A 26,339-nucleotide genomic window follows, 5' to 3' on the forward strand; every position below is an offset into this window, starting at 1 on the left:
TCAACAATAAAAGCATGGAGCGCTGGAATGCGGAACTCCAGAATAAGTGGGAGTTCTCCTTAAAAAGCATTTCTGAGAAATATGCCAAGTCATATACTTACGTCTAAGCTAAGCCTTATAAGCACTTCAATGTTGCTGCTCAGACAACGCCAAACTTCTGGCGCAATATTGCAAGGCTCGCTGTCATAAAAGCATTAATGAGTTTAGCATTTTAATGAGAAGTGAGGAAAAGAAGTGTCATTATATGCCTTGATTATTCTTATTACCCTAATACCTCACAGCTTATTCTAACAATAAGCAAATTCAGAAAATAAAATGAAAATGCACAATGTCTTTCTCTTACTCTGATAACATCTATTGCTATTGCTTGGGCATCTTGCCCTTGATACTGTCTTACAATCACCAGATACTAAACCATAGTCAGCTTGTGATAAAATACTCACATTCTAAAAAAATATTCTGATATTATAGGGGGTTTCTGGCTGCTCCGCTTGTCCTGCAAACTACAGTCAGAAGGCTGATGTTTCCGATTAAGAGAATGACACAGTCCCATGCCTACTACAGTTGGCAAATTCCATCTACTTAAAGTTAACTCTAAAATTCACATTACATTTAGTACAAAGGATGTGGTTTACAAAATAATAATCATATTAGGTGCCTAAAGTAAGGGGGATGCATTTTAATAGCATAAGAATAATTACCTATTTGAAGACAAAATGTTAGATAGTTCTGTTTTGAAAGTTTATCTCATTCTTCAATAATAAACTGCTATTTAATTGCAAATATGCATCTTTAAATTACTTTAAAATCATTCTTCCAGTTCAACTAAAGGTGTTGGTATTTTGTGTAAAAAACTTTCTACTAGATACCCAATAGCTAATATCAAGAAGATGATATTTGTTTATATCAAACAGCTTTTATTTGATGGTTTTAGGACACTACTGCTTCTACACATGCCTGAAGAAACTGTCTTACGCTGGTGGTTTGTACAACACCTTATTTTAATATTTTACATTACTGTCGATGTTTGACAGGGAGATACCAGACACTGCTGCAGCTTCACCCTGGACAGCTTCATTAGATTGACTGGTGCTCTGTGATGAAGCATTACCATTCAGTGGGTCTGTATTCTGTGTTTCTTGCTGGGCATCGGTGAGATCCTTCTGGTTCGGATCAGAGTTAGTGCATTTTTCTGAGTTGGATTCATCACTCAGAGGAGTGTCGAAAGAGACTACTTGTAGGATGATGGATCTGGGAGGACAGGTTGTACCATCGCTTCCCTGACTACTCTCATTTTGTATCCTTGTTGTCTCTTCCTGTAACTGTGCATCTGTGGAATTTCTGCTTTGGTCTTTTTCCTGTTCACCAACACTTTTCACAAGTTCTTCTACAAAGAGGGAACAAAATATGTGAATTAGATAAGAAGGATATGCCACAATTGTTTGATTTCAGAGTAGTGACTGATAGAGCTGCACATGGGAACATGGTGAACATCGACTTTCTGCATGAGGACATGTGCACTGGTGTGTTTAATATGGGTCAGATTCTGCTCCTGATTACACTACTGCAACTGAACCATAGTGGTCCGCTTTCTGGTTTGCTCTCCAATTTGTACCTCTTCTTTTTGGCCATAGTAGAGAGCAAGGAGCATCATCAAAGACACTGTAAGCTGAAGGATGGGAGCAGGAGGATCCCGTGCTGCAGGCACGTCCCCCAGCAGTGGTGTTTACCACCACAGGACTAGGAGAAGCAGAGCTCATCAGTTCTGCAACAGAGAAAGGGCATGGAGGGGAGCGCCTTGCTGGGGATGGGGGAGGCATCAGAACTGAAGGGAAGCCCTGACGGAAGTTGGCCTATCAGCCTGGAAAAGTGCAAAATGTCACCTAATACAGAGCTTCAGCTGGAACAAGCTATAGAGGGTTACAGGTATACAATCCAGTACTGCTGCCATCATGGCTAGTGGCACATACAGGATGGAAGGAAGAAATACAGGGGAAATGGTGCTTCAGGGGACAGCAGCTACAGGAGAAAATAATGTTTGTGGAAGGCTCTAGTCCTTGCTCTATTGCGGAGACTTGGAGAGCAGCACAAATGAAATGGCCCAGAGTAAAAGGAGACACAACAGAGCAGCACAGAGAGGTGGTACCAGGAGGAACTAGAAGAAAACAGAGAATGGAAAGCTTGTGATGGAGGGTGAAAAGTCTGATAAAAAATAACTGTACCATCTTCATGGAGGGCCTACTTCTCTTGCTATTAGAATCTCTATTTCGTAAATTCAGATTTTAGAATCTGTATACTACTATAGAAGACACAAAACACTATCAATTTAAAAAGTGAAAGCATTGTAGTTTGAACAACACCTCCACAAAATAGCTGCGTGATATTGCATAAAATTTCTAACTTGGCTGTGCACACTGTATTAAGGAAGGAAACCAAGCACTGAGATATTTATTGAGTTCAACTGGCAGCTCCCAGAAACTCTGGTTGTGAGCGACCAGTCCGAATCCAGACCAAAATTGCATATGACAACTGAAAGACAGGCCAGTCTGTAATCACATTTCTACCACAGTCAGCATTTGGCATCTTCATCACCTCACTTTTCTGAATCCAAAGAAAGTTCCCCCTGAAGCACAATTTGGCCTGTGAAACGGGATGGAAAGGAACACCTCCAAACCCGACCTGATGTGCAGAAGCATGCAATAGTTAAATAATTTCCTTCTGTCATCAGCTCTTATACTTCCTGTCATACTTTTAAAAAAATCAAGGACTTTCAAATTTGAGCAATTTCTAAATTGTTAAGCCAGTTTTTTCACAAACTTTTGAGACCTGCTTGTTTTGGACTCCAAATCTTCTGAAACTTGGACAGGTATTCTTTTTCTACAGACTTCACTGCAGCTGTTACAAAGAAGTGGTTGGGCTAACAACATTAAGAAATATGTATATGCAACTTGAAGAAAATCTGCTGTTCAATCCAGATATGTTAATTAAAGCATCTATCACTCATGGTATAATCTACCTACCTAAGGCTTTTGTCCCACGAAACTGATTTATGTGCCATATTTGCCTCCATATGGCAGAGGTACAAGCATTTTTCCTTAACTTTATAAAAAAGCCAAGGAAATTCCAAGATAAAATATTTCAGATGCTGTTCAGATGCATCTGTAAGTTGAGGAAAGCAAAGCTGAACTATAATCACACATAAAACTGTATTATTAACTTAGCTCACACTACAAAAGGTGGCTTTTTTAACCTGAAAGCTGGTAAGAACAGACAGTATTTTTCTCACAGAATGGTGTTTTAGGACAATGCTAACCAGAATTCAGATTTGTCTTGGTGTAACTGGGTGGCTGACCACTTTATTCTCATATTAGAAGTCTCAGAATATTCATATAGGCAAATCCATTATTTTTTAGTTCATAAAGCTGAATATCTAAACTTAAAATTGCTTTCCTTCACTTCCTACCAAGTTTAAACTGGCAAATGAAGATTAACAGTTTAATCAGAACAATGCTGATGGCCTGTTCTTAACTTCTGTCATGCTGGTCTCTTATTTCTTTGACTGCCCTTGAGATGATCTCAAGCATGTCAGTTTAAGGATATCTAAAACACAGCCAAACTCTAACTCAGGTCTATCCACATCTGATGTATGTAGCTTTGAAATGGAGCATTTCTGTACCAAGTTACACCTGATAACATACTAGTTAAAATGTCATACCTATTGCATTTAAACTGGTGCGATACTATTTATTCCAGAACTCAGTAGAAAAGAATATGTGAGAAAAATATGATCTTTTCCAATATGAAAAATACTGTGGAATTTTAAAATCTGTGGAGTTAAAACTATTGTCTTTTTATGCTGATAATCATATCTGTGATTACTATTCCATGATGATAATATTTCAAAGTCACTCTCAGTTAAATAAGCTTGAAGAAAAGTATCTTGTCCACTTGGGAGGAGTTTGTTCAGGGCAACCAGGTGGAGTAGCTGGTAGTTGTGACTGAGACTGAGAAGCCTCAAGTACAAAATCCTCTATGATGATATCACAACTTTCATTAAGACCCCCAAACCTTTTTTTTTGATATTAAGTCTCTCATCTGCTGGATGTCTGAGTCTATGTTCTGACTTGTTTGGCTCCACTCAGCTTCAATCCCTATGAAATCCACTGCCAAAAAGATGAAAAATACTGGACTTCTATGGTATGTCAGACACTTGCGGAATATGCTATACGGGCTGGAAAAATACAGATTTCCGCTTTTCATAACAGCTAATAATTGTACTCTATATTATACAGGACCTTTATATTGTATATCGTAATTGGCATTTTCTATCATTTCTACTGTCCTATCACTGTCATGAAACAGAAATATTTTAAAAAGGCTGAAACTGGGACAGTGACCGAATAACTAAAATTCAAGCAAAGCACTGCTAAGTTAATACCACTAGCGTAAGAGAAGCAGAGCTGGCGTGATGTTTGATCCCCAGTGCTGGGCAGTAAGAATTGTAATAACTGCTGTGGCAGAGCCTCTGCCTCATCCTGCCGCGAACTGCCAGGACCCTCCGAGAGCAGCAGGCAAGGCTGCTGCCCGTCACCCCGCACTGGGCTGCTGGGAAGAGCAAGTTCCTCCTCCCCTACGGGCACACATTGCCATGGCCAGCTGGAGATGGAAATGGGGTATGTTAACCCCGGTGTAACTTAGCATTTGTAACATTGACAATATTTAATAAGAGTAAACAGATGAATGTGTTAATAAGACTAAACAACCTTCTTGGCCCTTTAGAAAACTCCCCCCTTTTTTTTTGGGGGGGGGGTCAGTTAGGCACTGAACAGCTTAAGGATTATCATATCCATTCAGATAAAGGCAGACAGAAGCGTGTTGTGCAGTGCAGTGAACTCAGGGTATGTGTTATTATTGCTACTGGTTTTGCTCTCTCTGTTTTAAGTTGGTAAAAGTGCCTGGAGCCAGGCCTGTTTACATATTTTCAACTGTTTGGTATTGTTTTCTTTACAAGAACCCAAGTGTTATTCAGCAAAATTTGTGTGAGTTCATCTGTAAAACAAATGGCTTCTCCTAACTGGTCTGTTAGGGGTGACTCAATCTTACCCCTCTCTTCTGTACTTCCATGCCATTTCTGAACTCCTGCCTTAAATCACCGTCCTTCATGAGAAGCAACAATGGCGTTTGATATGTAAACATGGTAGAGGTGGCGTCTTTCTTCCCTTGTGTTTAGGCTGGGCTGTTGGCAAAATAATCGTAATGCATTGTTTTGTTTGGAAAACTGGCAGGAGTCATAAGGCAATAGCCAAATTTCAGAATAGTTGAAAAATTCTGGTACAGAATCTACATCTGCATCTACAGAAAATGTGTTAACTGGTGAAGGTGACTTCTTTCCTCTCCCCTTTTCACCAGATACTACTCTTCTTTCATTAAGTCACCTTTTTTTTTGGCTTAATAAGTCACTGAAAATTGAAGCGAGTTCTTTTAAGTTCTTTTTTTTATTATTTGCTGGAATGAATGCGAGCACTGAATTCCTGTCAGCCTGACGAAGGACTAAACTGTCCACAAAACACTAAAACTGTCACACGGCTCAGTCTCTAGCACCATGCTGTAGGACTCTGGTCTCCACAGTTTCTGCTGCTGCAGAAGTTCTGGTGAGTCTGCATTATCAACTACAACACTGATTTCCACCAGCTCAGCTACGTTACTGCCTGCGTATGCAGCAACACTTTCAGGACATGGTCTACTAAGTGATGAGGAAGCTTTTCTACATTTTGGTACTTTCTCTTCTGTGTATGTCCATCGACTTCCTTTTCCTGGCCTTTCTGTAATAAGAAACAGAGCATTCAACTATTATAATCTGCACAGTACAGGGCTTATAAGATACCTTTCTGACCAGCAACTGCACCACTTGAGCATATACTGACTTAACAAGAGTGGAGAGGAAAAACACAAAAGCCAGGTGTAAGCAGAACACTCGAATCAGCTAATGGCAGTGACTGCCACAGCGCTAAACCCCAGTAAAGCAAATGTCTGCTGAATCACATTGCTATTTTCATTGACTGTGTTGAAAATAAGCTACAATAACTGACCCTTACAGAAAGGCATAATGACATTGAAGTATTAAGAATTAGCAAACTACTGAATTAGAGAGGAAAGCTGTTCATCTTCACTAAGAATTAAATTATTTGAGGAATTTGTAATGAAGAACGCTGCTGGATGTTATGGTCTCTCTGTGTATACTACCACAAACTTTGATTTCTAGGCTTGTCTGCCTTCTTTTTTACTGGAAAACAAAATTCCACAAAGCAGTGACAAAAGACCAAAACCGGGACAACATGGGAAGGAACTGCACCTTTCTAAAAGACATGTTCTCACATCAGCCATTTTAAAGAGAAGAGGAAGAAACCAGTAATAAGCATCAAAACTTTGCAGAAAACGAGAGAACAGATCCCGGTGCCTCTGGGGCTCCCAAGTAACTTCAAAGACATGTCCAAGAGTTCCCAAACAACCATGATTTTTCCCAACCAACCTGCCATTTTCAAACCCAAGAATACATTGCAGTAACCCACAGAGTTATCTAGACATCGATTCCTTCCACTCTCAACTCCTCACACAAATTTCATCACAGATATAGGAGTATATAAAACCATTGCAAACCACGTAATCCAGTGGCACTTGATGTCACAGCATTACGTCATATAAAGAAAGTAGCAAAGACTTAATTAGCTATCAAAACTTTCTACTAAAAGATTTGGTTAAAAATAATTTGTGAGTTTATGGTTTCCTAGGGTGGCTACCTCCACCTTTTACTTCTCTTTTGCTGTTTAGCTGTAAGCACAGGAGCTTGAATGCTGGGACTTTCGGGACAGGGGAAGGGAGGGACACGCTGCTTGGAGCCTACTAGAGGGAAAAGGTGTTTTAAGTCACACAGTTTGTCATGTGCAGAGCCGGGCCAGCTCTCTGGTGTATACTCCAGGGGCGTATAAAACCGGTTCCATTACCAGGTTCAGTTATCATTCCTTAGACTGTGATTTACCAGGTACTGCCGATACAGAACGTTTCTTGCTACTCTTAGCACAACCATTCGTTGGACTTTTTCAGACCATGATGAAAAATTCTCCTTTTCCCACTGTTCTTAACACTTTTCTGGATTAGCTCAAAAACTGCTGATGACCTAAACGTTTTAGCACTGCAATTAAAATCAGTCACTGGTCCTACCTGGGACTCCTTTAGCCCTCTGAATTTATTTTTCTCCAACAGATTAAAAGTCCATTAGAGTAGATTTCATGTGCCAAACTGTCAGTCGGTTTCTGCGACTGTCACACACGTCCTCCCACAGCCCGCCCTTCCTAGCGGCTGCTAAATCATATTAACATGCTATCAGATCATCACACTCAGATTTTCGCATTTCAACAGCTGTTACTCTCTTCTTATTAGTGAGTCTGCAGAGAAAACCTTTCAGACAAAATGGAACCAAACCCTGTGGTTATTGTGACTGGAAGTATGCAGGACTGAAAGTGCCTGAGGGGGGCCTGCAGGTACCATGCAGAGGTCTTTCAGAAGAGACATTTGTTATTCAAAGTTGCTGCCCACGGGGGAAAAAAAAAAGCTGATCTCTACTCCAAAGATGCAATAGTTGTCATTTTTTCATATTTTTACTATCAAAATTAAGCACAGAACACTGCAAAAGTGTCGTTCAGCCTCACATATTTTTCATCCCATCCCAACGCGGTCAGTCATCCCGGACATACACCTTCGAGCCGTGCAGCACAGTGCACTGCCAAAAGGTGTTGAGGACAAGGTTTGCCACTGATCACATCCCACACAAATAATGCAACCTTTGGTCAGGTCCTGTAACAGTTAATTCTTCAGAAGAGTTACATAAGCATAAAATGGGAACAAGTAACACTGCTGTTGTACTATCCTGGAGATGAACGACGTTGGCATGCTTCAGTAATGGGCCCACGGCACTGGCAGCTGGACCCTTGGTCTGTATGCTGCATTCCTTCATGTTATTATACGACCTGAGGTGAGTGTCCTAAGCTGTCTGTGCCTCTTTTTGCTCAACTGTAAAATGAAGATAATGATACTTATTTATCCCGGTAACTTTATTTACAATGACGTCTACTGAACCGATGGTAAGCATGATTACTAGTCCATACTCTTTTACTCTGTTAAGAGTACCTGAGCTTGCCAACCACTGACCGACTTGATTAGTAAATCTTTAGAACATTTTTATAGGAAAAAAAAAGCATGAAGGAATAAAACTTGTAGGCATAAGGAATAAACATTGTATTTTTAAAATATTAAATCATTGCGTTACAATTTCTCTATGTTCTAAGAAGAACTGCATCATGAAGGATCTTACATGATATTTAAATCTTTCCCAACAAGTTGTGTGTTTCTTACAGCTTTCTCGGTAGGTCAATAACTTCCAGACCTTAAAATCCATTTAGCAAACATTTTCTCTAATGAAACAACCTCTCAGATTCATCTGAGCATCTTTACTGTCTATTTGCTACAACTACCACAATTGCAAATAGCAGCAGCCATCACCGCTATGTGTTGGAAAAAGCACAGGATGGAATGGTCTCTTTATCACTGTGTTGAGTTGAACAAAGACAGATTATCTGGTGATTAGGGGTTTGGAATATTAATTAAACATCAAGGCTTTCAAATTAGAATCCCAGATGTTTGATCATTATGGTAATTCCCTGTTAACAGCATTCCCTGAAAGGCCTGAGAAACATTCCTCTAATTCTCCAGTGGTGAAAGGTTGAGGACCCTTAGGCTATCGAGCACTGAGCTCCTCTGCATCAATTATACAAGACATGGCCTTTTTAGCAAAATGGAGCCATCTTATTTAGTGAGCCTTCTGTTAAGAAAGCTCTCAGAAAGAGAGCCTTTCTGCTAAGAAAGCTGTCTAGGTAGATAACCGCCTTCCTTACTAACACAGCCTTTCCAAAACAAAGCACACTGTTCCTTGCACAAGCTGCTTGCTCTGAGTCAAGTCTCAGCAGCAACTGCCTTTTCAGGGAGGGGTAGCACCAGCAGCTGGGCCTGCTACGTCTCCAGGAAAGCTGCCCTGTCAACAGCACTGTCAGTGTCTCTTGGTCTCCTGCTCCGGTCTGTCTAGGCACAGGAGTCAGACCATCTTCCTCAGCCCTCGCTCACCTCTGGCTGAACTGCCTTCCAACCAGTGCTACCTGTGTAGCCTTATCCTGACAAGGTGAGAAGCTGGAGCAAGGTCAAGTCATGCTCAGGAAATCATATGGATTGTCACTAGTTTCCGTTCTATGTTACTTGTGCATCTGTATTACTACATTTTACAGAGACAACTTCTCCTGAGCCCGCGAATTAATCTGGGAACAATGTCTAGTGTTTGTGGAGCCCACTGACAAGAATGCAGATGGTTCTTTTAACAGTACAAGTACTGTTTGTCATAGTCAGCTCAGGAAGTGTGTTTGGAGATCTACGCTAACAGCCAGCCTGCTTACTACTACGGCGTACTGCCCTCATACACGTGACCTTCTCAGTGCACTCAGCTCTGCAGTTTGTCGTAAATTATCTAGCTAGGAATAATGATAGCAATAACAAAACTCCTTTCATCTGGCAGTGATTTACCCCTGGTATTTCTTCCCTCAGTACATGCTCCTATGAATACATAACATATGAATAAAACACAACTTCATACATATGCCCAGAGCAACCTAAAGACTTTTCATCAAGCAATAGAGTCAGAGAAGGTAACAGGAGATCCAGACAGGACGGAACAAATTACCTGAAGTTCAAGATCTCAGGTTACTCACTTACAAGCTTAGTCAAACTTGAGTGCAGTCTGAAGGGAATTTCAAGTGGAAAGGGGATGTATTTCAACATTTTTCATTCTTTACTAGATGTTAATTTTGCACAGTCTGATTAAGGATTTTCAGCCTTTGCAGGGTGCAGCTTCAGAGCAGATATACTGCTGATCTGGACCCGTTGGGGAAGATTCCTTCTCCCATTATGTGACAAGGAACTTATGTGCTACCTCAGTGCTCTATAGAGGGCTATGTTCACTTAGTGAAAACTTCTTTTCCAGCAGCCCTTAGTGCCCACATAGAAATTAAGTGCCCACATAGAAAGTAAGTGCCCACACATTGCTTGCAAAAAATGCAAAATACCTTAACTTTCACAAAACCTATATAATCCACCCACAGCTTTTATTAAAAAAATTACTATCTGTATACTAACAAAATATAAATCTGTACTCAAAAGTATTTGCACTATTCACAAGGTCACTCTAGATTCTAACCAGGCACCCTGAAGTTCTCCATGCCGTGCTCCAGTCAACTGCAGATGTTGCTGCAAGTAGTCTCTTTATGGCCGCAGCTTTCTATAAATCTCTTCCTTGCTCTCACAGAGGTTTTGCAAAACAGATTCAATCACAATCACGCACAGAGCAGATATTGTTCATCAAGCTCTGGCCTCAACACCAGCTATTTCCACTTACCCATCAGTTTTCCTAATGTACATTCTACTGTAATTCCATAACTCTGTCCAGGAAATACTTAGACATACTTCATTAGTCAAGTTGATGGAAGAAAAGAAGGGCATCCTAGAATCTCAACAAAGTCCAGGGAGTCTTGAACATTAACAGCTCTGTTTTTCACAGTAGAAAGCATGCCCAATGTTACCTGGATCTTGCTGGGCCTCACATTAATATTGACTGTAGAGAGAAATACTTCTTAAGTCTCTTGCTGTGAGAAGCTTTGTGTTTTCAATGGCTGTCAACAGCCCAGTAAAACTGGGCTAAATTTATAGAGCACTACAAAGCATTGGAAATGAAGAGGAAATTATGGTTTTGATAACACTGTACACCTCCAAAACAATATACCAAAAAGACAATGTACCAAAATCAAACTGGTTAGTTAGCTGTAACTGGAAACGGCAAACTTCCAGATAGCAAGTTCTCCATTCTTCTATATTGAAGGACCTTGCATGTAGGGCTGCTTGATTTCTGCAGGCTTAGCTAAGTGGTCTTGGGCACCCTGATGGCCTGCTACTACTACTGATCATCACAAATTACCAGCTTTGTCCTTTCGACCAGTCAGTATTAGTTGGACAAGACCAAAAAAGGCAATCGATCATATGAAGCTGCTCATGAAGAAGAGACAATATTAGTTAAATCTCCTCCGCAGCTGCCCCTTCTACCTAACTCTCAAGTCATTGTCACAATTGATTATGGAAGCTTGTTCTTAATATTCTCCTAACGAGAATATTCATTTTCAGTTAAGCACTAAATGAGATTTTAGCACTGTTCAGCAGTGTTTTTCTTTCTTGTCTGACACCTCTTTGAAAAAAAAGATGCTGCTTTGGATGATGGGATGAAAGACAAGGCTGGCACTGGGTTCCAGGATACCATTCCCTGCAGTCAGTATCAGGTCATGCACAGCGAGACCAGGCCCAGCAGTGAAACACTATACTGAAATATTCCAGGTGCTTACTGGGAAACAACAAATGCCATTCACTTAACCTGGATCAAGGTTATAAATTGTGTTCAATAATTATCACAAATTATTTCACTCAAATAGCTGTAACCCCAGACAATTTTCAGGTATGGCTTATGAACTAAGATGCTTGATGCAGGTTTGTCTTTATTAACTATCAACCGGCAAATGAAGAGTCGCTTTTTCTCTTGTTTGGGTCTAATACATGCTGTGATTGCCCAAATCTTTAGATCCACTGAGTCATTTAAATAATTGCCTAGAGCATAGTCCCAAGAAGCCTGCAGTGCTGAATTTTGTTCCATACAGTGGGGAACAAGTAACATTTCTAATAGCAAAGTACAACTTTTACATTTCTTAAGAAATGTGGCAGCACATACTACTTTGAATTGTTGATTTTGGCATTTAAAGCAGATGTCAGTATCAGTTATGATTAAATGCGCAAGAATGCACATTTCTAAACCAGACCTCTAAAGATAAGCTGAGCAGCACAGAGCTTATTGTACAGGCTGTAAGATTTCCTCTCATCCCCTGACCACCTACATCTCTTTATACCTCCTGGGAGAGCAAAACAGAACCATCTAAACAAACATTAAGACATAAAATATATGAATACAAGACAACTACGTATTTTTATAAGTTGAAGGAAATTAAAAAATGGAAGTAGAGGAGATCTTAGGGAGTAACCTATAAAAACATTCCACCTTAGTATATCATACCTTCTACTGCTAATTCTTTCCATCTTTCTTTGTTTGCTTGAATGATCTTCATCAAGTTGTCCTTAAAGCTCGTTAGGTCTACAGTTGCTAGAGAATTTTCTGTGTGAAGCCCTCCATCACTTGTACTTTTAAAACTGGGTCGTCTTTGTACTTCAGCATTGCTTACTGCTCCCAAACTGTTTTGGCTACAGAAGGGAAAAATCCCTAAATTATTAACACAGTCAAGCAATTTTAACAATACACAAACAGTTAATTTGAATCAAATTCCTTAGGACCTACATGCAATCACTAACTTGAAATAATAGTTTTCACCAGAGTGCCGAAGATGGTGTCTAAGACATGGACCTGTTGGAGTGGGTCCAGAGGAGGGCCACAAAAATGATTAGGGTGGAACACCTCTCCTATGAAGAAAGGCTGAGAGAGTTGGGGTTATTCAGCCTGGAGAAGAGAAGGCTTTGGGGAGACCTTATTGCGGTCTTTCAGTACTTAAAGGGGGCTTATAAGAAAGATGGGGGCAAACTTTTTAGCAGGGCCTGTTGCGACAGGACAGGGGATAATGGTTTTAAACTAAGAGAGGGTAGATGTAGACTATAGACTTTAGACTATAAGGAAGAAATTTTTTACAATGAGGGTGGTGAAACACTGGAACAGTTGCCCAGAGAGGTGGTAGATGCCCCATCCCTGGAAACATTCAACGTCAGGTTGGACGGGGCTCTGAGCAACCTGATCTAGTTGAAGATGTCCCTGCCCATGGTAGGGGGGTTGGACTAGATGACCTTTAAAGGTCCCTTCCAATCTAAACTATTCTATGATTCTATGAAGATACAAGACATTTCTTCAACTCATGAAGCTGTAACCTGTGACCGATTCTTACCAACCTTTTTCAGGGAGTTCTTGAAAAAAATGTGACAGCTGAAAATACATTACTTATAAGTCAGTTCTTGAAAGAATGTTTATGTAGTCATTCTGGAGCAACTTCTTAGCTATGTTTTTGAACAATGAATGGTATCTTTGGGGCTCACAGGGAAGACATCTGATTGTTATTTGTTGACCCATTTGAAAAAAGCAAAACACAAAAGTATATGACAGGTAAGTAAATTCAGCTTCAGCTGAAAATTCTCTTCAAGGTACATGCCTTCAAGTGTAGTCAAAGCAGGATTTAGTACAGTGGCTTTAAAATCCACTTAAGAGCTACTGTAGCTACCTTACACATAAGGTAAGGTAGAAGTCAAATTGATTATTTGTATGTGAATACGCAGATCCATGTAAAGGTGGGACAAAAAGAATGAACTCTCTTCGTTTCTTAGGATTAAAAAATCAGACCTATTTTTGGCCTTGTACAGGTAATTATGTCATACCGGGTTTTGTTTACTCAATTATGCTGCATAGTTTATCTCATTGGTACCAAAGACAAACGTTAATATGCATACAAATGGATTTCCATTAATCAGAAAATATAGTTGCAGTGAACATATCAGCGAGAACTGCACAAGAAGAGTTAACTCTAATTTCCATGTGCTCCAGAGATGTTCAGTGGGATAGAATGGAAAGAATAGGCTATAATTCTAATGTTTTCCAAGCACCACAGGGAATGTCACACCATATACTCATGGCATCCAGCCAGTAGTGTTTGTGCAACTCTGCTGGCTCAGACATTTTTGTATCATGCTATAGGCTCTCCACTCTCTTCGTAAGTGTAGCTCTTGATTCCAAACTAAGAAAAAATCTCTTTATCCTCCACCTCACATGAGGAAGTTTTGCTGGATCATAAGCCTTTGTTCATCTACCACTCAGTCATGAACATCAACTGAAAATGAAACCTGGAGCTACTAATCATTTGCAGCTGCTAATCACTAATTTCTGAAGAAGTGAGTAGGTAAACAAGTTTGTTATCAATAATGCCTTAGTTTAGCACTGTTCCCCACAACACTAAGAATACTGTCATAAATACCTACTTCTAGTAACTTCTACTTATTTCTAGTAACCGAAATACGTGTAAACTCATGATCAGAAAAGAGCTAGGTTCACCATTTTGCTACTAAAATCTAACCAATGCACAGCAAATGAAAAATTGCCCTACAGAGTTATCATATTAGTAGCCTCAATTAAACCTCAAATTACAGTTTTAAAAAGAAAAACAATGTGGTAATGGAGGCAATATTTGTAAAAGCAGCATCTGATTATTGAATGATGCTTTCAGCATGGAGTCACTCAGGTAACATTGTCTGTCATAGCTAGTTTGTTTTATAAACAACTTCTATCATGATGCAAAAATCAAGAGCTTGATGGGCAACCCCCCCCTGCGTCTTACTTATACTGTATTTAGATCTCTCAAGTGGAATGTAAGTGGAATCAATTTTGTCTCAAGTGTATATATCAAATAACACTAAAATGGAAGGGTGAAGAAGGAAAGTGACCTACAGCATAATGAAAAACAGAAAAAAACCTGAAACCACCTTCACTACCTCCACTTCCCATTGTCTTTCAGAGAGCAAAGAATGGCTTTTGGTACTGTCAATTAAAATTATACGGAAAATGGCTAAAGATAAGAGAACTAGGAACTTCAACAATCTATTGCAAAGATTATAGTCAAAAGAAAAAAAACTGTCATTAGATATGCTGTAGAAAATCTACTTTATATTTTATACGTGTGTATTCTGCTCGTTATTGTGTTTTTGCCTTTTTATGTGCACTATCGTCCATAGTCAATGGAGTAATAGCATATTGCAAATACAACATAACACCACATGGTGGCAATACTGTACAGCTATTTATGTTACTTTTCCAAGTGTTAAAATTGCAATAATTCTGAGAATGACATTATTATGTTAGTTTATGTTCGTTCAACAACTAAGCAGTGTATTCATACCTGGGTGTCCCAAATGCAGGACTTTCAGATTTTGACGCTTCCTCTATAAGAGGCATAACAATTTTCTCCATTGAGTCCGTAAGAAGAGAAAATGTTGGTTCTACTATGAAATCAATGAAACCTAAAAAAGAAAAAGAGAGAAAATCAGATTTTACACTTTCACAGCTCTCAAATCTAAAAATAAATACTTAATATCAGGCTGATTTTCTGACTTTAGTCGTGATTCAATATACTAGATACCACTAGTATAATCTTGAGGAAAAAAGCACAACTAAAGACAAAAACACCTGAAGCTGTACATATAAGATATAAGTACATATTAATAATTATAGCTTTTCGTTCCTTTTTTTTTGTAAATTTTATGCACTGCAGAACACACCTACCATTTGAAATGAATATTAGTATTGAATAGAAGGGAAGCTACAGTTGAGCCGAGGGGCTAGAAGTCATACTGTTTCTTTTACCATTCAGATTTTCTTGCCAAGGAGTTAATATTTCAAACTGCTGTTTATTATTCTGTGGAGGTAAAGTGTTATTTCACAGTGTGTAGGAGTGTTCTGTCAAATCAGTGAAGAGAACAAGTAATATCCTTAGGAGACAGCATTCATCCCACAGTTCTGAGATGTCATCTCTGAACAATGTCTTTTACATTTTAAAGTGCTCATCAAGGTATGGAATGACACAGTGAGAGAATGAAGCATTATTCTCTGCTGAGCACTTAACAGAAAAAAAAAATGCTAAAACATGAGCTAGCAATGGATTTCCAGATGTCTTCGTACCCTAACCATGCAACACAGCACAAAAGTGAGCAACAGCGCTTCACCCTAGGATCCAGCTTCCCTCCTGCAGTAGGTACGATGCTCAAGCACATTGCCTCTCAAGTCCCAGCAAAATAGAATAAAGGACATTTTGAGTGACAAGATCAGACAGGATGACATGCTTCAGTTCAAGGATAAGACACTGTCACCTATAGAATCTCTCCCTGAGTACTGTGTTCACTCACATAAAAGATACAGCTGTTGGTAGGACATACTGCTTTACTCAGTATGCTTCTAGGATATCTCCTTGTAACTAGCCCCAGTGATCTTTACCAATTTTTATTTCCTTATTATTGCTGATGGAAACGGGGATAGAGCGAGCCAAGACCTGCACTTCTGAAAATGGGAAGCTGAAGTTTGGCCGCTGTTGACCAAAATGCAATCAGTATTGATGGGAACAGAATGCAGCGGTCCTTGTGAACCCAAGGAGGCTTGACCCTGTGTCGTTTGACCCTGCCACACTGACAGTCTTAACCGTAGTCCAGAGATCTGATATATGAATTAGCTTTAAGTTGAGATGTGTACCGTACAAAACAGCACCAGACTTTCAGACTGTAGTAGAGAAGACCTGTGAGTTCTTGAGCAAGAGCCAATCTGTCTGAGGACATGATCCATCAAACTCTAAAATGTGTACAGTAAAAGTTGGACTTATGTCCAGTACTTTGGTTAATCCCTTTTCTACCCCTCCTTGGCATCACACATGCTGAAATAACTTCATGTTCTTTTGAGACCAGCGCACTTCTGCTGTAAGAGCATGAGAGTTTGGTGAACAGATAAAGAAATACCTTCTATATGATGGCATTTGGAACACTTAAAATTCAAAATGGCTATAAGAAACATCCACATGATTTTACATGCTCCTAACATACAAGAAAAAGAAAAACACAACTTGTCATTACCTATTTGGGACTGAGCTACCAAAGTAGACTTGCGGTCACAGAGTGGGGAAAACTGAAGTCCTAAAGCGGCCTCCTTGTCTCCCTGCAAACAACAACATTTAATATTATAAGCACATATTTGATAGAGGGACAGAGAGACAAAGGAATCTGAACATTTTTAGTATTTATTCCACAGATTATATAAAGGAACTTATTGCAAGCAAGTTCTCTTCAAGAGCAAGGCCAATGAGATTTAACATGTATGAAGTCCTTCAGTATTCACAGTTTAGTCCTGCTGATCCCAGATGTAATGGAACTGGAGATATTTAGACATGTTTATGCCAAATGCTAAGTGTTTCCTTCTATTACATTGGTTTATCCAACATGTAAAATTTCTTCAACAGATTTACACAGGTCAAGGGCAGGAGCTGACTTGAACTCCTTCTCACTAGCAGGCATGTCTCTGCTGCTGAAGCCATAAAAAAGCACAAGCTCAATTTCATTACTCAGATGACTTGTATAAACCTAGTTCTGAAAATATTTCAACACCTAACACATTGAAAGATTTTTTTTGTCGTAACAGTCTTAACAGAGGGGTGTTATCTCCATTTTCAGCATGGTAGACCAACTGACTTGCAAAAGCTCAAAAAGAAAGTCTAGTGGTGCAAAAAAAACCCTGAAGAGACATCTTTCAAAGGAGGCTATAATTTGTGCTGCTGGACACAAACCTGGCCCCCAGAAACACTGACATTATAGATAGAGGAAAACTTAGTCTTTCAAGTAAAGTGGCTCTATATATTGCATTAGTCATGGAGAGTGCTGTTTCATGATCATTCAGTGGGGAGCAGTACATAAACATTTTCCCAAAAATCTCATCAGAAGCTGATGGATGAAGGGGGCAGTATCAACCTTCCTTAGTTTTTTTATCATATATCATTGAACTAGATTTGGGAAAAGTTTAGAACTATAATACCAATAAAACCACTTCAGCCACAGGAACAGATGTAGCTCGCAGATTGTGTTTCATGTGGAAGTGGAGGGTTTTATTACTATGGCCTTTAAATTTTATACCCAAGTATTCATAATTTGACTTCAGAGTGTAGAAGAAAACATGAACACCTACTACTAAGAGCAGTGCTAGTGGTATCTCCATGTAAATGCAGGAGCCAGATTGTGATATAATATAAACTGGGGTGGTTCTAACAATTTCAGCCATTTTTGAATACAGGATTTCTAAAGCATTATTAATTTTGTAATCTTCCCTTAACTAGGTGTTAAAAAAGAGAAAATTCCACACTAGCAAAGAATCAGTCTGAATTTTTTTATGTTTTCAAGTAGCTCTTTACCCTAATTATGAATTACTTTGCAATTAATATAATACATAATTAATACTTATATGTCATATAAGTCTAAGTCTATTGTAAATTGTAATAATGGACACAGCATTGATATTTAAATTGATCATTAGAATTTCATGTGATTTAAAATTTAAAAAATAAAAAAACTCACTGGACAAATTCTCTTTTTGTGCTTTTGGATCTATTCAGACTAAGAGCAGAATTCTATAGGAGTTGTGGTACTTCTTTGAGTGACTTGAACTACGTATTTCTTTATTTTTAAGGTTTTGAGATGGGTGGGTGTATTTCTATTTTAAACAAGTAGCTCAGATTTTCCTTGGCATTATAACACACTTTCTGTAGTTGTTGCTTTTAAACTTAAAGCGTTGTTTGGCTTTTTCCCTGAAATTAACACTGGCACATATTTTAACCGTTAGCTGCAGTTAACAAAGTGTTTTGTCTAGGTGAATGTTCATTTTTTGCTGGTGCTTACTACTTTGAAAGCTGCCTTTTAGAGCACTGGTGTTGCATCAGCCATTTCAGGCTCTGCTGCTTTTTCCTGTAAGGCAGTAGAAGTAGTTGAATTACTATTTTTAAAGAAAAGGAGGAATTAGTGCGTTTTGTATACATTTGGACTACTTCATCTTGGCTGGCACAGATTTGGAAATCCCAGAGATTTCCACTGCACACACTCGTATCAACAAACCAGAGGATGCACAAGCCAGTGCATCTAGGAAGCAGGAGACCTACTGTGTCTGCACTGCTCAGTGCATTTATATATGTACAGTTACTTCATCACACCTTAAATGTGTTGGAACTACTCCACACACACTGTTCTTAGTAGTACATATAAAAAGGGATTCAGTTCCTTGCACACTCCTCTGAAAGACTTTCACAATTTATACTGCTGAGTGGCAGAAATACATATATGGTGATTTGATTCTATTGTTAAATGCCTTCTCAAATCTTTGAGCAGCTCATTTGGGATCCAGTTACTTCTTCTAATGAAAGGATAAAGGAATAACTAAAACATTAGCTGATCCTATGCACTCAGCGACCAGTGTGGTACTGTTTATTGCTAATGCTACATCCACTTGACTGGACACATTGCCTCACTGTCCCATGGGCTCTGTCTAGTCTGTCTCTCTGTGTCTAAAATGTTTTTACAGTTGGTCATTTGTGACCTTTTCAAGTAATATATATCTGGGGTAATCTGTTCCTCCTTTTTCCTCTCAAGTTCAAAATCCTCACCATTTCCATTTACAGAAGCAGACACAAACTCATGACTCTACTCAGTATTTCCACAAAACTTAGTCCATTCATTATTTAGATTAAGGCACCAGCTCTCCAATCTGTCTCCCCAAGTGCAAAGCCCAGAGTCAAGGATGTCCTGATGCTCCCTACTGAGAATTCGTATAAAGAACCTCTAGGAACCGAGCAAAAACCTTCGAGGGCAGATGGGCCTAACAACCTCATGGTTTATCATACTGACTTCTTTATTCTCTGATCCCTTTTTCCAGTGTGACCCATCTGATTTGAAAATCTCAGCATATAGCAAAATAATGACAATCAAGATGAGCAGGACATACACTGTTCTGCTATCTATATTAACTATTTTTAAAACCTGTGTAGAAACTGTGTAATACCTAAATTGGATTTTGGTTATCAATTGTACTTCAGTAACTGTTACATTAAAAATGTGCATGGTCACAAATATTCATTACAAGGAGAGTATTCCCCCTTTGAGGAAATTTATTTTTTTACCTGCTGTGAGTGAAAAAATGGCAGCAGTGACACCAACACCTATTGGGCTTTCCCTTTGAATTCAGTATCTCACAGAAATGGAAAGACTTTCACAAAGGTGTGTCTTCATTTTTGTTTTAGGATATATGGCCACAGCGTTAACAGGATGATACCGTCTAACCTCTGGCTTTGGATCAGGCTGTTACAAAAGCAAAACCTTCAGATCTATGTGGCACATGCATGGCAAGCAGCGGCAAGGAAAAGAAATAGGAAGGCTTTCTGAAATGTGAAATGGAGACAACTTTTTGCCTTCTTTGCTGAACATGAATTCTTCCTATTTTCAAGTCCCTCATCCTGGTGCTTCTTTTTAACTCAAAGCATATATAAATCTCTGTCTACAGAATGAAAACAGCTTGACAAGTTATATTATTATTGAAAGAAAAAAAATGCTACAACACTCAGAATCCTGGTATCAGCTGAAATAGATATAGAGCTATAACAATTTAATCTTACTCACACACATAAAAGTTGAATTAATGTCAGTGGTATGTATGAAGAATAAAGAATATATACTACTGACTATGCTTGTCAATCACAACTAACAGCATTGTTGCTGGTAGACTTATGGAAAGATTTAATTCTGTAACCGTTGCTGCTTGAACTAGATTTATTAAAAGATTTTTAAAATGGCACCTGTCGAAAAAATTCTTCCATCAGGGCCATGGTCCACCGGTAGTGCAGTTCCCAGGATTTTGCTGGATGGCTTATGTCTGCTGCATGTAGAATCAAAGACATGGCTTTGGCTTTGTCTACCCTGTCAATTCAAGGACATGCTCCAATTATCTCAAAACAAAAGCAACTATTTAAATTGTTTTCTTGTACATGAACTCATTGAAAGACTATAGATAACGAACAGAATGGAAAATAACCTACCCCTCTGTCTGCTGTAGAGTATGTCGCATCGTTTTAATTTGTTGAAAATGACCCGACATATCTGTAGACAAGACCATCTCAATGACCAAGCTACGCAACTCCCTAAGAATAATTAAAAGCAAAATGACTGATTATAATTCATTTATTCTATGTATGGTACATTTGTTTAAGCAGTACTTGTTAATTTATAACTTTCTAAACAACATCACGGGTTTTATTATGTTTTAAAAAGCATTTAAATAAATTATTAACAACCTGAACGTTGTATCCTAAAGGGATTCTGTGAAAGCAATGTACTTCAGAAAAAGCACTCTGCAATCATTATTTCAGAGTCACACTGAAGAGGAGTTTTGTAACTCCTCTTTTCTAGTGTATAAACTAAAATTACATGCAGTTCTGTCACCCATTATAAGTCCTTCCTTATTCTTCCATCAGTAAAGTATTCAAAAAACCAGTCAGTCTCTGGGCTTACCACCACACAAGAGGCTATATTTGTGTTTTTTATTACCGCCCTCATATTAGTGCAGAGGAGGCATAACACTAAACCTAGAAAGAAGGCTGTGGAAACACTCAGAAGAGCAAGAGGCATTACATGTGAAACTCTATCAACATTATACCAATATATGAACATCATGACAAACTACCCTTCATCTCAAAAATACCTTAATGCCTATTTCATTAATCAGAACAAGTCCAGGGTTTATAGTTTATCTATATCTTGGTATTATGGTCAGAGATGCTGGCTTGTCCATCAGCTCTCTATTAAATTAATATGAAAACAGTAAAACATGAATCATGTAAGAAAGTGTATTAATTCTTATTGTATATGAAAGTACATTAATTCTGTCAACAATAATTACTGATTTGGAAAATTCTGCTTCCTCGATGTAGAAGGATTGTATATAGAACATGTAGGAGTCTACTGGGTCTTTATTTACATGCTTTTTAAATGACCTAGGAGGATTTATGTGCAAGAGTGTTGCTTACATGTTAAGCTTATCGGGGACAAGTCACCACATTAAATCTTTGATTATGTAGCATGTATCTTCATGGGCACACTCCCATTCTTAAGGATGTCCAAGTATCAATTACAACAGTAGAATCCTACTTTAGTCATTCTCAATGATCTTTCATTTTGTATTCATATCTTTGATTTACTTAACAATGCATTTTTTTCAAAGGGCTATGTTTTAAAGAGGTAAATTGCAGTTTTCTTTAGGGCTGTTAGAATAGTTTGTTATAAAAACTATCAAGACTGCTTTTGAGCCAAATTAATTGCATATTTAAGCTGATACCCCTCATTGATTTTTGTGTATTTATTCTTGATTTGCTTTGATGTAACTGGGTAAAGACTCAGTCCTCCCACTTCTACTCAATAATATGCAGCCATAGCAACTTGTGTTTAGAAAATGCCTTACCTTATCCGACCTCATGATAAGATACTAATTAATTTGCATCCCAACTGTTCCTCCGCCACATTGCTTTGAAACTGTACCCTTCAAACACAGCCAAACCCATTAAAAAAAAAAATTAAAAAAAGAACAGCTAACACTGCATGAAAACCCAGGGCTCTGCATTGTTAAACCCTGTTGTTTGTAAGACTGAAATAATTATCACTTCCCCTTTCTGTGGGAGATTTTCCTAGGAACTTTCTTTGTCTGAACTTTTAAGAGTAATCAGAAATAAGCCCACCCCTACTACACAAGACACACAGAAAAGCAAAACGCTGCTTCCAGTAGATTCACACTGTGATGGCAGGAGACAAACCCTACTTCTTACCTCCATCACCTGAATAAGGATCAAACAATGTAGCACGGTCCTCCTCACACACTTCTGAAGATTTCAGGCCACTAAAAAGCTTAACAGCAAAGGAGAGGCTCCCCACCTACAGCCTATGGTTGTTTCCTGCCTGTGCCCCCACCCATCATCAATAGAGAGATGGAAAATTCAGAAGTGATGGGGAAACGTTAAATAAAGCTTTATGAGAGCTGTGAATGCTCAGTCTACTACCGTTGCACAGAAGATTACTCTTGGACTTAAACCATTCCCAAACCATTTCCCAGGGAAAAAAGACCCTCTCAACTTCCATACTGAAGGAGACCTCAGCTGGTCTCATAGGTAACTCCTGAACAGAAATCTCTGCGTACTTCATTAAGCAGGCCACAGCTACAGGCATCGGGGTAATACAGTTAGCATTGATCATGCCAGCACGGCAAAAAGATACGTAGGTGTTGCCGTCTTTAGTTCTAAGAGAGGAAGTGGTAACAGTATTCATGTACAGCACATAGCGTTATTTTGGGGCCCACAATTGGAAGATTAATGGTTTTGAGTATACAATCTCCACTTTTCTTAAGTAAACTGTCATGTCCTGTGCTGTCATCCTTTCTTAATCCTCCTATATCCATATGTCCTATGGATAGGATACTGTAAAAAATTAGATGCAAGATGATGTGAAAAAATGACATGAATAATGCTGTAATAAACAAGAGACAAGGAGTGGCACGTGAATTTCTCAGAAAAGTAGTTAACCAATAAACAGAAACCAGCTTTACCTGGATTTGTCCATGACAAAGACATTTAGTCAGTGGGAAACTAATGAGCCTGAGGAACAGGCTACAATGAGCAAAAGCAAGTTGAGAACTGAAGACATAAGGTTCATCTTGCAAGTTATAGCAATCCTGCTTTCCTCAGACAGAAGACTCCCAAGAAAAGCTGTTCATTATGCATTGTATATAATGCATATTGGGTTTTAGTCTTTTTTATATAATCAGGCAATACATCAACGTATGCCTTATGACTGGAATGGTTTGAGACATTAATACCGCCTGACCACCTATAACTGTTGATGTAACACATGGGGTGCTAGAACATCAGAAGCCTGGTAAATCAAAGGAGAAAGGGGGACAAAAAGGGATTCCTCTTTAGTTATTTAGGGGCGCTAAGTGAGAGAAACAAGACAATATGGAAGACTGGAATATATTTTCAGAGTTGAGAAAAGGGTGAGAAAAGACTATGAATGTCACATGCGTTATCCACAAAGGACATCCTCATCAGAATGCTGGCAGTGTTTCCCTGCTCAGACCCAAACCCTATGTTTTAAACTTAATTGAAGCTGACAGTTTATTAGTGCATTTATCTTCTTAATGTTAATGTGTAGAAAAGAAAATGTAATACTCTAAAGTCATTCTCAGTCATTTTGCTTCATCTTGCTGAAATAATTAGCAGAACCACAGTTTAAATAGGCAGGGGTATTAAGTTTTTAAAAAATGAAATCGCTGCAACTCAAGAAAACAGATCTGACAGTAGTCAAGAAATTAATCAGTGCCAAGAAGTACATTAAAAAGTTGAACAAATTATCATTTCAATTTGCTGCCAATTTGATTCAGTGCAAACTTCAAAACTGTTAGTCTAACAGCATGAATTTCAGTATAGAACCAAGAAGTTCTACTACTCTAGTAACAATCAGAAAATTGAAGGGCTTCTTTTAAGTGGCTAACAGATCTGTCATTGCACCAATGAACAACTGTATCTGATGACAGGGTAACAGGTATTTTTGGATATTAGAAATGAATACCAGGAAACCATCATTTCCATGACTGACCCTCTAAATTAAGTATCAGACTTCAACAGGTTGTGAAGGTTCTCAGACTGGCACTTTGGAAGTTACCAGTTTGTTTGAAAGTACAGACTGTAATTACCTAGCTAAGTGACAAAACATGGAACTGAGTGTCCTCGTTTAGTTGCTTGAGCTTATTAGTCAGTACATACATCTCTTCTAAGTTGTACTGAATAGCCCCAACAAGACCATAAATTCTAGTTTCTCTGGTTGCCAAATCCCACCAACTTCGAACTGTCTGCATATGATAGTGGAGTGGATCTGTGCAGCCACTGTATACAAACAAAATTTGCAAAACTAAAATAAAATCCTCCAGGAAATCCAAACTGGGTTACAGTGAGAGGAGATTGAAAAGCAAGAGCAAACACACCTAGTCTGTGACTGAGCAACTTCCAAAGGAATGTGGTAGTTTACCACAGGTTCAAAAACCACAGAGAAATGAAATGCAAGTTAGAGCAAAGGGTCCATAATATAAGGAAAAAGAACTGTGGGAACACCAGACCGAGCAATCTATGCAGAGAAGAGTGTGCTTCAGAAAAGTGAAGACAATCTATCACATTCCTCCCTTTATTCTGTTGCAGTCCACCGGAGCAATATGTATAAACATCACACACTTGGAAACCATAGGCTCCTCTTTCCATTGGGAAAAATTTTCTTTCACAGGAGTTTCCATCCTATCACTCTTTTCCCCAGTGATATAACAAAAGGGAACAACTGGGATGCACTGTACTAGCTGGCAGCTAGATTTCTGTCAGCTGGAGCAACTGTATGTTGCTGCAGGGATTCCCAAACTGTACTCATTTATGGTGGTCTCTAGTGATGAAGAAGCCAGGACTGGTGAAGCACGTAAGTGTCTTTAAGCCATCCTCGGTCCAGTCCCGAACCGAAATTCAACTGAAGAAGATCTGCCCCTTTCTACGTGGAAGCATTCATTGGTAGGACACAATATGAAACACCACCACTTCAAAAACCCATACTCAAGGCAACAAGTCTGAAGATTTGAAAATCATTACCTCCCTACAGTGATGGTTTTAAAAGACAGAATACCAGCCTCTGATGGCTATCTACTGGCACACTCACTTTCTCCATACTCAATAGCTAGGACAAGCAAAAATAGGGTCACAGAGACCTATCAGTCCCAAACTATCAGGTCCAAAATAGTTCCAAGCAGAGCCAGGCTGACTCATGTTGGCAATGAAAACCTAGGTATGTATGACAATTATTGCTGAAGTTTACAATTTACTTCCAGAGATCTTTCTCCAGAACTAAATTTATAACACAAACTTTATGATAACTAAATCTAAATAAGTATTCTCTGAGAAGAAATCTTTTAAGAGAATGAAAAAGTGTATGCTTCCTCTCTCACTTTGTACTAAATAAAAAATTAATAATACTTTAATATTAAGTGTTTTGCAGTAGCTACAGAAAAATAATGAAGTGAAAACCAAAAGGGTCAGCAGCCTTACATTCAATAAATGCTTTATTTAGGGTTGTTCTGATCATGTAGATAAGTAAAATCATGTAAATCTACCATGTAAAACAGTCCATCTGTAAGCATACACCACACCAAAATTTGATCTGACATTCACATATTCCTTCACAAATGTATAGTTTTGTGAAAATATAAATAAAGCCGAGTATAGCTTTGTTATTCATGGTGGCATCATTCACAGTGGGAGACTTTCCCGGAAGCAGAACACCTCTCTCCGACTTCACAGTCCACCTATTTAAAAGCTATTTTCAGGATCTCTGAATAATAGCTATGTTTACACAAACACACAGAAGACTTATATTTTAAGTGCTATATGTAGCGATCAAAGATATACAAAGATAACATCCTCTTTAATAATGGAGAAAGTCTTATCTCTAACACTTGTTCATTTTGGTCTTAGGTCTTAGTATTTGTGACATATCAATTATGATCCTGATTCTTGCAGCTG

General features: G+C 38.7%; 1 protein-coding gene across 1 annotated transcript in view; it reads right to left on the reverse strand.

The window, feature by feature from the left end:
* Nucleotides 1-903: 903 nt before the first annotated feature.
* Nucleotides 904-26,339, reverse strand: part of PDE1A (phosphodiesterase 1A) — a 156,025-nt gene continuing 130,589 nt past the window's right edge. The window contains exons 10-15 of the mRNA XM_075153375.1: nucleotides 20,784-20,885; nucleotides 20,544-20,664; nucleotides 16,792-16,873; nucleotides 15,075-15,195; nucleotides 12,206-12,390; nucleotides 904-1,387 (exon numbers count right to left, since the gene is read on the reverse strand). Of these exons, the coding sequence (XP_075009476.1) occupies nucleotides 1,002-1,387; nucleotides 12,206-12,390; nucleotides 15,075-15,195; nucleotides 16,792-16,873; nucleotides 20,544-20,664; nucleotides 20,784-20,885 (997 nt within the window). The 3' untranslated portion in view covers nucleotides 904-1,001. The remainder of the gene's footprint in view (nucleotides 1,388-12,205; nucleotides 12,391-15,074; nucleotides 15,196-16,791; nucleotides 16,874-20,543; nucleotides 20,665-20,783; nucleotides 20,886-26,339) is intronic.

The sequence above is a fragment of the Calonectris borealis genome, chromosome 6 (assembly GCF_964195595.1).
Source record: "Calonectris borealis chromosome 6, bCalBor7.hap1.2, whole genome shotgun sequence".
In the NCBI taxonomy this organism is placed as follows: domain Eukaryota; kingdom Metazoa; phylum Chordata; class Aves; order Procellariiformes; family Procellariidae; genus Calonectris; species Calonectris borealis.